Consider the following 14,321-nt stretch of genomic DNA (forward strand, 5'->3'; position numbering starts at 1 on the left):
CCCACATATGACTCAGGATATTTCCCTATCACAAGATCTTCATCTAAGACTTTTGTCACATGAAGCCACCTATTTGTAGGTTCTCAGGTCTGAATGCAGACATTTTTGAGGCCCATCATTCTATTTGCTCCACCATGGAACCTGACCTAGTCAAATAAAATACCTGACGGGCCCTCTCAAGTCATTAGGGTCCTAATCCATCCATTTGCTGGCACATGGGAACCAAACCTGGGCCCTCAGCACAGCTCATGGAACAAAGCTAATTGGCCTCAACGTGGAGTGAGTCCCTCCACGAAAACACCCAGGCTAGCCTTCTCGGTTGATGTGTGAGTAAGACATCGAGGGGACAGCAGTGTCTCACTGTACCCTACAGGTGGCCAATGGTCCTCTCTTGGATGAGATTTTTCTATGCATAGCCTACCCTTCCCTTTCCTGTAGCACAGATAAGCATGGAGATGAGCCAGGGCCCTCTTAGAGGCTACTATGATAAGCTGAGTCCAGGAAGGAGTACATTACCAAGGGTTAGTTTTAAGGGATGTCTGGATAAAAAAAATGGCCCTAGTCACACTTACCCTCTTTAGCATCCTAAGAACAGGGCACACACACCAAGGTCAGTGGCCAACCTTGTAGAAGGGATCTTATTTTCTGTGTCTATCCCTGTTTTTCATTCTCTCATAGTATTTCAAAACAATAAACCTCCCTTCCCTAAACTTTAGGTATCCATATCTGAAAGGAGGCCCTTATGAAAGTGAGCAGGATGCTCAGTTGCTCGGTCAAGTGGTCCATGTATCATCTCTGCTTCATGGCACTCCTTGATGGGTGTGTAGGGTGGGATGGGGAAGGCAGTGAAATAGCCACCTGGGAACCCAAGTGCCTAGGGGGACTGAGGGAAAATGTCACTAAACTGAGCTGGGGAGGTCCTGGCTTTCTGTGGCCTTGCAAAGTTTCCCAGCTCTTGGAACCTCAGTTGGAATCCTTGCTGGTAAAAAGGGACGGGAACCAAACCTGTTAACCAAATGAGAGAGTGTGGGAAGAAGCACAGAACATTTCTAAGGAAAGGCTCTGCCATCATTACCTGATGCCCCCCAGAATGTCTTCACAGTCCAGAAGGGCATGCTGAGAGTGGGGTATGGGTATTGCTCTTCACCATGTGTCTCTGAAAGTGACTAAGGCAAGTTTTGGACTTTCACAGGTGTGTGGTCTGGACGGGTGATGACCGGGTTTTCTTCTTCAACCCGACCATGCAGCTGTCAGTCTGGGAGAAGCCAGTGGACCTACAGAACCGTGGGGACCTCAAGAGAATCATCGAGGACCCACCCCACAAACGCAAGCTGGAGGCCTCAGCAAGTAATTAGGAGGGGATGCGGTGGTGCTGCTGTTGCTGCCGGAAGGGCCACACTCTGTCTGGGGACAGGAGCCAGAGCTGCTGCTCCTGGTCATGAGGGAAAATAGTTCTGATGGAGTCGTGTTCAGGACTGCAGACTCACAAATTAAGTTTCCGTGATACTTCCCACTGAAAGCTTGACCCATTCAAGTGGTGGGTTTGGGCTTCTCGGTGCATCCCATGAGGTCATTAGTGCAGGGACAGTGCAGATAGCCAGTAGCTGTCCTGTGGCTCTCATTCCAGGCATGTGCTGATCTGTTGATCTGCTCTGGAGAACAGATGTGGGCAAATGAAAGCGTTTCCTTCAACCCCATGGCTCACTCTAGCCCCTGATATTAGGTCACTGTTAGTTATTAACGAAGGCCCACATATGAGGGTGAGGTAAGCAGCCTTCTGTCCTATAGAGGGGCTGTTAGGCAAGAAAGCAGCTGTTTCTGACCAGCCTTGTAATCCTATCTCACCAAGAGTAGGAGAAGAGCACCCAGCACCTTCTGAGAGGCTCCTTTTCAAGAGAGCAGATACATGTTTTATGAGTGATATTTGAAAGACTCTGACTCCCCAAGCCCATGGATTAAAATAGCATCATTCCAGAGGTGTGCTAGGGATTGAACATGTCTTACGCGTGCTAAACAAACATTGTACTGACCGCTGAGCTGTAGCCCAGACCTCTTTTTGCTTGTTATTTGTATACAGGGTCTCATTAAGTTGCCTTGAAATCATAATGTAGCCTCAAAGGTTTTGGATTTCCACTTCCCCTGCCTCAGTTGTCCAATTGGATGGAATTAGAACCCACACTAGGTCTCCTCTCCATGCCAAGAGTCATTATACACTCTGAAGAAAGCCAGAATGCTGGGCATGGAATCATGACTCGTTTTAAGGAAATTGTTGTTTTGTCTCAGGAGGTATTTTATAGGGCTTGTAGTGAGTTTTGATTTCACGTTATCAAGAGCTGAACAAGATGCCATCAGCTCCCACTAATGGTTAAGTCAGAGCCATGTAGAAGGCTGCCCATTCAAGCCCTTTTACTCTCTTCACAGTACTAAGGGACATGGAAGCCAGAGTTCGTCTTGAATAAATGAGAAACAACAAATGTAGCATGTCTACTTCACTTAAGCAGACCATTTTCTGGAGAGTTTTTCCAGCTGATGTTGGGAAAATAAAGATGTCCTAGGTGTATATTTTACTGAAAAAAAAAAAAAGAATCTGTTAAAGTGTTTCTGTGTTCAGGGATGATGAGACTGGGCTTGTGAGTGCTTTTCTTTTTTGATGAAGTAATGTTTGAACTAGAGGGAACATTTTCATCTCCAACGAGGCTTTATAAACCCCGCGGATCGGTTGCTTCTAGCTCTCAGACAAGAGAAGGTGTATGGGTCAGAAAGAGCAGCAGGAGTTAAAATCCTTCGAGAAGCAGTTGTCACCGAGTACCCTGGCAGTGACTTCACTTACCCTGGATGGTAACAATGCTCTTTGCACCTTTTAAAAGATGCTCTTCTAGAAACCTGCTTGTGTTCCCCTAGTTTTCTCCAAAGGGCTGGCAGGAAAGAGAAGGAAATGAAGTTACTGAAAATTGACCACAGTTGGTGTGGACCAAATTGGGCCAGATCTGAAGAGTCAGGGATGGGTCTCCAAAGCCTCTACAGGGTCATCTGTGGAGGGGGCCATGGGAATGGGTCTGGGGGCCTGAGTCACCCAGGTCATGTCCACCAGTGATGCCGTGTTTCACCCCAACAGGAATGACACTTCCTAGATACAAATGCAGAGTTGAGTCTCTTGTCTCACAGATGTGCCCCAGAATAGCTTAGCATGAGACCACAATCTAGGGACAGTATACCTCTGAGACAGTTTTAAAGCATGAACCCACAAGGTCATTCTTACCTTTAAGAGACAATCACAGGCAGTGGGCATTTTTTCACACAATTCTTTTTGTTTTGTTTTTGTTTGTTTGTTTGTTTGTTTGTTCGTTTTGATTTTACACTCCCTCTTTTCCTCACCGTCCCTCCAGAACTGCTCTTCTGCTCTCTCCCAGCCACGTCTCCTCCATTTCTCTTGAGAGAGGGCAGGCCTCCTATGGATATTAACCAAACATGGCATTTCACTTTGCAGTAAGAATAGACTCCTCCCCTTGCACTAACGCTGGAGAGCCGACCCAGTAGGAGGAAAAGGGTCCCAAAAGCAGGCAAAAGAGTCAGAGACGGCTCCTGCTCTCACTGTTAGGAGTTCCACAAGAAGACCAAAGCTACACAACTGTAATATATCCGCAGAGGACCTAGATAAGGCTCTCTGGTTTTTGTTTAAGTCTCTGTGAATCCCTATGAACCCACGGTAGTTTATTCTGTGGGGTTTCTTGTGGTGTCCTTGACCCCTCTGGCTCTTACAGTCCTTCCCCTACCCTGTCTTTCAGTGGATTCCCTGAGCTCTGTCTAATGTTTGGCTCTGGGTCTCTGCATCTGTTTCTACCAGTTGTTAGAGGAAGCCTCTCTGGTGACAGCTGGGCGAGGCACCAGTCTGTGAGTACAGCAGAATATCATTAGGAATCATTCGTTGCCTGGTTTTTTCCTTTTTGCCAGTTGTGTCTGATAGACTTCCCATGGAGGGATTGGGACACCAAGCTACCCACATTACCTTCACCGTGCAGTTTGCATTGCCTACAAGATGTGGGTAAAGGATTATGGGAGAATTATGGGAGTGACCACCCAATGACTGGTTCACCCTGACACCATGCCATGAGAGGGAACCCACCACTGACACTGCTGGAGGGCCAGGACCTAGTGGCTGGAAATCCCAGAGACCTGGGATAGAACCAAGCATGACTTTCCACAGATTTCTTAAAAAAAAAAAAAAGATCTACTTACTTATTTTATGTATACGACTGTACAGATAGTTGTGAGCCTTCATGTGGTTGCTGGGAATTTAACTCAGGACCTCTGCTCACTCTGGCCCAAAGATTTATTTATTATTATATGTAAGACACACCAGAAGAGGGCATCAGATCTTATTACGGATGGTTGTGAGTTACCATGTGGTTGTCAGAGTTGAACTCAGGACCTTTGGAAGAGCAGTCAGTGCTCTTAACCACAAGCCATCTCACCAGCCCAACTTTTCACAGATTTCTTAAGGGCATGAAAATGGCTTCCATTTTCAGTTTCTAGTAGACTAATAGTTAAGGACCTCTAACTCTGTGAGATCTGACAAGCAGGTAGGATTAATTCTGGAGGATTAATTAATGACAAGAGAAGAGAGCTAATGGTCTCCAGCCCACAGCAGCCCTGTGGTATCTTCGCTGGCTGCTGGTTCTCCATGGTTCACAGATGATGTGACCTTGCTAGTATAACAGGCTCCAGGGTGGTGGTGTTCAGAAGCAAATTTTATTTTATATTTTCTTCGGTTGTGACCCAGTCAGTATTCAAATGTATTGATACATTGCTTCTTTCTATTCTAAACAGAACAATCTAGTGCTCCAGTTGGTCTGTTGCTCCACACTCTTTCCAAGAGGCAAATGAAATGAATGGATGGACTGCATACGATGCCTGGCACATTGACCAGCATCATGCTGTGTGTGTGTGTGTGTGTGTGTGTGTGTGTGTGAGAGTGTGAGAGAGAGAGAGAGAGAGAGAGAGAGAGAGAGAGAGAGAGAGAGGAGAACACATAGATGTTAGTACATGTGGATGTAAGAATATGTGTATATTATAGAGTTTGAGTTTGGCACATGAGTATGGAAATGTTTATGTGTGTGAATAAGTGTGAGTGTGTAAGAGACAAAGGAGAAAAGGAGAATATGTATATATGAGAGGAATGTATATGTGTAAGTGTGCATGTTTGTGAGTGTATATGAATGTGCGTAAATGTACATGAGTCTGCATGTGTTTATATGTATGAGTATATAAATGTGCATAAATGTACATGTGTGTATATGAGTGTACATGTTTATGTGTGTGTGAATGTATATGTGTGTTAATATATAGTATGTGCATTTGAATATTCATATATGTATTTGTATATATGGAAATGTGTGTGTGAATGTGTATTATGTTTATGTGAGTATATGTATATGGTATGATTATGTGAGAGTATATATGAGTGTCGAAGTGTATATGAATATATGAGTGTACATGTTTATATAAGTATTCATGTATGTATGTGAGTGTATGTGTGTGTATGATATGCATATATGTAAGTATGTGTATGCTTTGTGTATATATGAGTATGCATGTGTATATCTGTTGTTTCTGTGTGCATATGAGAGGTATGTTTAAGTGTGATTATGTCAATATGTGTGTCTAAGTATATATGCATGTATGTATATGTGTGTAATATGTGTATATATATATGTGTGTATATGTGGCTGTGTATGTGAATGTACATATTTATGTCTGTATATGAATGTACATGTGTATGTGTATATGAGTATGTGTATAAATGCATGAGTGTGTGTGTGTGTGTGTGTGTGTGCGTGCATGGTGAGTACTCATGATATAAACTAAGGGAGTGGGAGATTTCAGCATCAGTTTACTGGGCATGGCCCAAGTTCTTATCCTTTGTCATTCAGCATGTAAGAAGGTAATCCACCCATGGCTCCAGCTGCACATGTGGCAGAGCATGGCCTAGTCAGCCATCAGTGGAAGTGAGAGGCCCTTGGTCCTATGAAGGTTCTATGCCCCAGTATAGGGGAATGCCAGGTCCAGGAAGCAGAAGTGGATGGGTTGGTGAGCAGGGGGACGGGGGAGGGGGATGGGGGTCTTCGGAGGGGAAACCAGGAAAGGGGATAACATTTGAAATGTAAATAAAGAAAATATCTAATCTTTTTTTAAAGAAGGGAATCCACTGTTTCATTCACCTGGACTTGCAGAGGGATTCAGGAGAAGATCTAAATTACCTTCTAATTACCTTGTAATGCATCCAGATGTTTTATGGCTCTGTAGTTTGCTGTTGAAGTAACGTGAAATGAGAAGCACAGGCTTCACTAGAACCCATTGCTACATTCTAGGATAAACTCCTCCCATCAGAGGCACTCACAATCGTGTCTCCATCAGACTGCCCATCAAGCCTAGCAGAGGTGCAATTCTTTCTGTGATAATCAGCAGCGGCAGTGTCCACTCTTCCTGGGAATGGCAGGAACCTCTTTACCATCTAGCTAATGCACTGGCAGCTCTGGGTCCTGGCAGCCCACCTGCTCTGTCCACAGAATGCATCCTGGTCCTGCACTGGGAGGGCCTTTCACTGGGAGGTCTAGTACAATGCAGCATTAAATATCAAAATGCATTAAAAACCTGGCCACTGAGCCCATCGTGAGGTAGAGAAAAGGATGGAAGAGCCAGGCAGAGGATCTTACTCAGCTCACAGGTCTATCAGATATGGGATCAGGACTTAAAAGCTGGTGGGTCTGACCTGAGGCTGAAGGAAAGCTACCTGATTGGGCCGCACAGGAGAGAGAATTCGGGTACAGGTAGCCTTGGCTAACAATGTCTTGTTCCCTACTTGGTAATAAAGACAAGCAAGAGCTCACTCAGCTTCAATTGCTGTGCAAATATTTTAGTCATTTATATTCAGGACAAATGTGGATTCACAGTGACATGCATTTCACTAAGTAGGATAAAAATCATCCTGAGGGTAAACACAGCTGCAGCTGGTGAAGGGGCTACTTCCTAGGCATTGTGTGGCCAAGACAGTGTGTACTGGGTCTCCACATCACAAAGAGACCAGGTGGCCACTGAAAGGCAAATGCTGGAACCCTCCCCAAAAAACAAAGATATGTTTCATTAGCCCAAGAAGAATCGGGTAGATGTGGGAGATGTTATGCTTAGCTGTGTCTGAGGGCCTGATGCTTACACATGAGCTGAGCCTGGTGTGTACCTTTCAATCATCCAGGCCTCTGCCCGATATTTTTACAATGAGGGCAACAGGACCTTGTTTTCTAAGGTCTGTTCCAATGGCTCTATTGGTCAATCTACGTGACACCACCTAAGCATGGGGAGGAAGCCATGGTCTCTTGGGAGAGTCCCACATGGACTTTAGCAGGTGACAGAGCACAGAATGTAGGTAGAGCTTGATAGGAGTCACTAGCTAGGGAAGGAACAGGTCAAGTCAAGAGGAACTGACCCCAGAGTGGGTGGCCTTAGGATGCTGTCATAACACTTTCGTCACAGCTGCATTTGGCCTCCTTCCATCAGGAAAGGCTAATATGCAGCTGAGGGGTAAGCCAGTGTTATCCCTCTTCCTCAATACAAGAAGGAAGCTGTGTGACCTTCTGTTGTTCCCTTCAGCCCCTGCCCATTATATGGAACTATACAACCCTCATCAGCATGCTTTCCCAAAGCCAAACTTCTCCCCATTTCTCACTTAGCATAAGAGAGAAGGAGGGAAGAAGGGAACTTAGTTCTTCTCTAAACCATTAGGTTTTTAAAAGTTGGAGCTAATCAAGCCCAGGTTTGACACTTGGTACTGCCTCAAATAGTGAGCACAGGCCAATCAGGAAGCTGTGTGTCTTCTAAGGCTATAGAATCCAAGCATAATGAAGATCCAGGTCAGGGGCTTTGGTCTACCCTGAGATAAAGCTGATGGCATTGACCTCACCAATGGGGTACAAGCATATGGCATGTTGTAGGCTCTGAAAGTAAGAGGAACAGACCAATTTGCAAGACCCAGCCACCCATTTCTGGGCTAAGAAGAGGAAGCCTAGAAGGTTCAGTGTGGTGTTAGAGCATAGGATAGAGGGATAGCACACACTTACTGAAACCTTTGGCAATGATCTTGAAGATGTGTCTTCAAAGATCTCTTCAAGAATGCTGAGTTTCCTCCACAAGTTTCAGCAGGGAACGTAGGTCAACCAAACAAAGCATTCCACAGAATCTGTCTCCTGGGTGAGCAGGCTTCAGTCTCAGTCCCCACTCAGCCCATGCTCTTTCTTAGCATGAGCTTCTTTGCCATTGCATTGGGCCCATAATTCAAATGTGCCCTAGGAGTACGGAGAAGGCAGTGCTAGCACCTGTGGGTGTCTGACTGAACCTGCAGTGGACATGCAGATGGAGCTGCTGTGCAGTGGACTTAGTATGACTGTGTCCTCCATGGCTTTGTCTATACTGAAAGCTAGCTTTCTACTCTGCTGGTAGTTATCTAACTCCATGATGGCCTCTGTTACTAAAGAACCCTGACTTCCTGGAGAGCCATAAAGAAAATGTACTTGTATCAGATAAGGTGCCATCAGACAAAAGAAGACTGCCCAAGCCAGCTTGTGAGGCAATGCATTTACTGTGGTTGGTTAACTTACATGGTTAACTCAAAAGGCAATCAGACCAGAAGCCAGTCCTCTGGGCCACTTAAGGACAGGTGCACTGATGAAAGTCCTACTCCAGTCAATTGCTTATCTCTTATATGATCTCATAAAGGAATGACCCCATGAAGATCTTATAAAGGTCTTCTGAGGGTCCCATGAGCCCTATAAGGCTTTCCCTCCACAGTAGTAGTTAGTTGTTCCTATGACATCTGTGCCACTGTTACTCTCATAGACATACCTTGCTTGGCATGACAGGGAGGAGTGACCACCTCTGCCTCTGTAGGTTGTGACTGCCTGGAACTCAGGTGCAAATCACACCCAGGATCTCACTGTTGAACTCTATGATCCCCTAGTCAGTTTCCACCACAGATTATTTCTGAATCATGCTGAAATTGCCAGAGTGACCCCTGCACTACCAGAAAAGAGCTTGCTTCAGAGATACAGGGGATTTTATGCTGTCATTTCATGAATTCTATAACTTAACGTGTGTTTGTTTATATATCCACATTTTCACAAGAACATCTATTGTGTAATTTCATATTATTGGAATGTATATCATCATATACATACATCTTGAATTTCTAATATTGTGAAATCTTCCTCTGAAGGGATCAATCAATGCATACTCGCACTGATGTATTCTGTGCCAGCCCTGTACATCACCAGAACTTAATGTAAGCCATTCTTTATTTCAGTTGGCATTTCTTTAATTTTGAGTGATTCTCAGGGGTCTGTCGGCCATTTGTTTTGTGTTTCTGGGAATACATTCACGTGTGTCTTTCTCGTTGAATTATAGGGACTCCTGTAAATTGAGGGATTAATGTCTTTGACTATAATGTTTTCCACTATTTTTCCTGGGCTCTGATCTTTTCCATAAAACAATTTGATGATGATTTTTTAAATTCTGAATAAAAATATATGTAACATGCAGCTTACCAGGTAGCCACCTTAAAATGTACATTTAGTGACATTCAGTTTATTTACAATGTTACCAACAGTTCTTTAGCTGGGGTCAGGACTTTCTGACCTCCCCACTCTATGATGACTTTCTGTCTGGCTTGAGCTGGTACAGGTCTTGTGGATATCGTCATCATACCCTCTGTTAGTCCTTATGAGCAATTGGCACATTTTCTTCAGCATTTTCTACAGTTTCACTGTAGAGATCCACCACCTCTGGGCTTTGCAACCTTTCCACACACAGCACCTTTCTATGATGATTACAGAGCTTTGAGTGTTTAATATTGTGTCCCATTTAAGGCTCAATGATCTGCAATATTATTCTTTGCATTTTGACCAGTGTGGGTCTCTGTGTTAATTGCCATCTACTGTAAAAGGAAGCTCCTCTGTGAAGGTGGAGAGATGCATTATTCTATGGAATTAATAATAATGGGAGAATAATACCAATCAGTTTTCCCCTAAGTCCTAGCACCTAACTAACCCAGGGTTCTGGGCCCCATTAATGGTGCCAAGAACAAATCCTGTCTTGTGGAGTAAGTCTTAAATCCTTTTTGAAAGTGGCTGACTGCTTCCATGACGTGACATTATTGCACCAATGGGCTTATCTTACCATGTTATTTACTACTGTATATGCAAGGGTTCACAAACTGATCACTTTTCTCCCCTAGTATGCATAGCAAACTCAGCACTATGAACCCTAATCCTAGTAGAGATGAAGTTTCCAGGTCAGTACCCAATGGTAAGTGTAGTATTTTAAAAGAAAATATAGGGAAATGGAAGAAGGAAGATCGGGAGTTCAAAGACAGCCTTGACTACATAAAATTCTAACACACACACACACACACACACACACACATGCAGAGAGGGGGCGGTGGGGAGAGAGAACACAACATACACTGAAATTACTATCCTGTGGTTTTCACACTTGTTAAGAGCAGGGACACTAGGCCTTCTAGGAAGGACACGGCAATATACAGCAAAGGGGAGGATATGATCCAGGTAGAGGAGTAGGGACCTGGAGGCAAAATCTACCAAGCCAACTCCACCACTTCCGCCCACCCCTGCTGTCAACATTATGACTGGCTTACAGAGATGGTGGATTTGAGAGTATAGACACAGAAACAGGAAACAATCTAGGCCACTTCTTGTTATACTGGAATTCCAATCTGTGCCATGGGTCAGAACTGGCAAGGCTCTGGAACCATCCCTTCCCCATTCTTGCTCTCTTGATACAGGAAATCCCAGGGCACCAATACATGTTTGCCATTCTGCCATGTCATGCAGTATTTCCAGGGCTGTACCATGCAGCTTGGAAACAGTCATGCAGCTCCCAAACACTTGGGCTTTGGAAACAGAGGCCCAGTCTGTAGTGAAGATCATATGGTATGCTGCACGGGCCTGTGACAATTGCAATGGATGGAGGGAGGCTCTGGGTACCAGGAGACTGATATGGAGAGGCTAGCACTTCAGCAGCCGGCTGGCAGAGAGGCAGGTGGTGCTCACACAGCTTGGGGAGGGCTGATCCTGAGGGTGCAACAGTGGTTGGTTTTTCTCTTATTTACTCATTAGGCCCATCTGAAGGGATGGTGATGTCTGGAGGCACAGGGGCTGGGGCTGTCAACAGTCAACAGTCAGGTATCTTTTCTAATGTGCATTTCATTAGAGAGGAATATGCATCAAAGAAAGCAAATTCATGCGACGAATGTCGGTGTCTAAGAGAAATCCAGTCAGTTTTCAGATGGGCTGGCTTGAGCGCCTCAGCTGCCTGCTGTCTTCCAGAGCACCGAGGCTGACCCTTCAGCTGTGGTAATGTGGTGTTTCTTTCAGCTGAAAGCAGCGATGGATCCAGCTCAGATGATGGCAGCGAGGACCAAAGTGTGAAAACCAAGAGGAACAGGTAGGTGGCACTGTTCTCTCCCATTGTGTCTTCCCTTGATGCTTTGGTGCTGTGAAGAGAAAGTACTTTGACTGCATTGAATTTGAGCAAAAGAAAAAAAAATAGTTTAACTGGGAAGCAGATGGCTGCATTATCTCTTGGCACCTGCTCTGCTGAAGTTCAGGGTCACATGCTCCCCTTCCAGAGCCATGTGGAAGTGGCCATGTCGCCCACTGCTCAGGGCAGACCTGTGCTTTGTAAGATACTAAATCAAGGCAGGCAGTTCTGGCTGGACATTGCATCTCTGGGTCTTGCTTGCAACCCATCCAACCCATGTCTAAGAAGTTCGTTCCTCTGCAAGTAAAACTGTGGACCTGTCTGCAGAAGTGCACATGGCACTTAGTGACATGGAGGAATCTATCAAGTTTGCTTGTCATTGCCTGGCTGCAAGTGTGGGATGAAAACTTGTCCTTTCTCTTCTAATGGTCTCTCACAAGGCCACTCGTTTGTCTTCTGTATACTTAACATCATATATAGGGGGCTACTCTAAACAATATAGGCATCTTGAGTCCTCAGAACAGGACAGATGGAAGGAAGGATGGAGCTATAGGCACCTTCATGAACTGAGAACAGTGGGGTTGAGTCTGGAATGCCAAGTAGTACTTCGAAGGCTACGTCATGAATTTAGTTATCTTTGGCATAGGTAGGACCTGGATGAATATCCTACTGGAACCTGAGAGTTACTTGGGCCCATCAGGCACCTTCACCAGTGTACCCGGCTTCTGCATCATCTTCTCTCTGGAGTTCCCTCAGCCTGGACCAAAAATTTAAAGGTGTTGGTCAAGCATGTTGACAACATTTCCTCCTCAAAAATTGTCCTTAGGAGACGCAGACATTTGACATAACAAAGGATAAGATCTTGCTTCAGCTCCGTTATCCATTTTCACTCCTTTGCTCCTTCATCCTGAGATATTTCAGTAAACAAAGGGATGGTGTGGGAAACAGATGCTGGGCCAGCATTCCCAGGAGCTGAAACTGAGAGTGGATTCCTCTTTCTAATGAATGCACCAGTTAGATCGGAGGGAGAACTAGGGGAGTTCAGAACCGAGAGGAAACCCACAGGGCTTTACAGAATTATGTACTAAATTTTAAGCAAACAAAACCAAACCATTATGCAGGTAAAAGGCCGAACACTGTTTTTCTCATCCCTGGGCTTCTACATGCTGTGCCTCAGTCTGGGGTGGCGCTGGATGTGTGAAGGGTGAGCTTCCATGAAGCAGGGACAGGTCTCTGTGTAACCCTGGGGCTAAACCTGTCATCCAAATCTTGGAGTCCTCTGTTTTCTGACTGCCTCAACTCTTGCCCTTAAAAGGCCACTTGTACTTTGTAGGAGGGTCCAAGAATACCCACTTGGCCACAGGAGATTTTTATGCAGGGCCTTTGATGGTTCAAGACTTCTAGGAATGGGAGGAAGGGCAGCTTTTGGGCTACTATACTCACACCATGGTTGTCAGCCAAGCTGTCCCAGCTGGTCTGTGTACCCATACCCTGCATTTGAAACACAAGACAAGCTCCCCGTGGTGCAGGGGACATGGACTGGCCTCGGATTCTGAGCAGTTGGCATTTAAATAACATCAAAACATTAATTCTGGTTTTAATCATCTGAATGACTTCCAGAATTAAAGACTGACTTTGAAGCAAGCACAGATGTTTCCTGTGGAGCTGCTCCAATGTCTGCAGTTGTGCACATGTCTATCCACTGCAGCTATGGGAGGGGCTGGTGCCTGTCACATGCTGGTGTGCCTTCGGGCTCACCAGGTCCTCACCAGGGCTGCCTCGGTGAGACTGTGTCTGCCTAATAAACTCAGGCAGGAAAATGTTCTGTAGCCATGAAGCAGCCAGACTGGGAACCTAGCATATTCTAGGAAGCTCTGGAAACCATTCATTTCTGAGCTGGTGTATAGAGAGAGGCTGGGTCTCTCCTGTGTTTGCAGAAGGCGGGTTTGCTCTGTGCAAGCAAAGGCAAGCATTCCTTGATGTGCAGAAGGTAGGCCACCCACCCTGTGTTCACAGAAGTTGAATCTTCTTCCCCTGTATGTGCAGAGGGTGGGCCTGCCGTGTGTGTTGAAAGAGGATCTGGTTCGTTTGTCTGCCTGTGCCTTGTAGAAGGCAGCCCTGTTGTGTCTGCAGCCCCACCGTGGTGCAGTTTCTTACTACACAGTTTTCTGCAGTGCCCATGACACTTCACGCCCCACTGCATTTTACAAGTGGCACCTCAGAGATCTTGGCACTATATGCACTTGATATTACAGAATATAATCTTGACCTGCCCCTTTAATATAAATAACATTTTTTTTTTACACTTTCAAGAGCACTGAAAGCCCTCTTGCAAGGGGTAACTGCTGGCCCAATGTGTCATGATATATAGAAACAGGGGCTAAATGATGATGGTGGTGATTCTAGATTCTTCTCCACCCCTGCATTTTTGATGAGCTCTGGCACAGCTGATACCCACTTGGGGCATTCAAACACAGATGGAATTAAATTGATTGTGCAGATAATGTAGGCGCAAATGATACTTCTCCTAAAATTCCCTTGGAGGAGAAATCTGTCACAATGACAAGCTTTCAAAACACAAAAGTATTTTAAACTACCTGGTGAGTGCCATTTCCGAAAGCTTGTTATTTACTATTTAGTGAATGTGTTCCTGATGCAAACTCATCCATCTTCCCCAGGACCAGAAAATTGACCTACTGCTGTGTGTCCTCTTCTCATACGGTGCTTGGCAGCCCTGCCACTTCCTACCTTCTAAGGAGTGGGTCTTTTTACTGTTT

At 45.2% G+C, this 14,321-nt stretch overlaps 1 protein-coding gene across 1 annotated transcript in view; it reads left to right on the forward strand.

Moving 5' to 3' along the window:
- Window positions 1-14,321, forward strand: part of Tcerg1l (transcription elongation regulator 1 like) — a 178,514-nt gene that overhangs the window by 128,702 nt on the left and 35,491 nt on the right. The window contains exons 7-8 of the mRNA XM_021168870.2: window positions 1,193-1,347; window positions 11,439-11,508. Coding sequence (XP_021024529.1) covers window positions 1,193-1,347; window positions 11,439-11,508 — 225 coding nt within the window. The remainder of the gene's footprint in view (window positions 1-1,192; window positions 1,348-11,438; window positions 11,509-14,321) is intronic.

Source organism: Mus caroli, unplaced genomic scaffold (genome assembly GCF_978045245.1).
Source record: "Mus caroli unplaced genomic scaffold, Mus_caroli_1 scaffold_8, whole genome shotgun sequence".
Taxonomy (NCBI): Eukaryota; Metazoa; Chordata; class Mammalia; order Rodentia; family Muridae; genus Mus; species Mus caroli.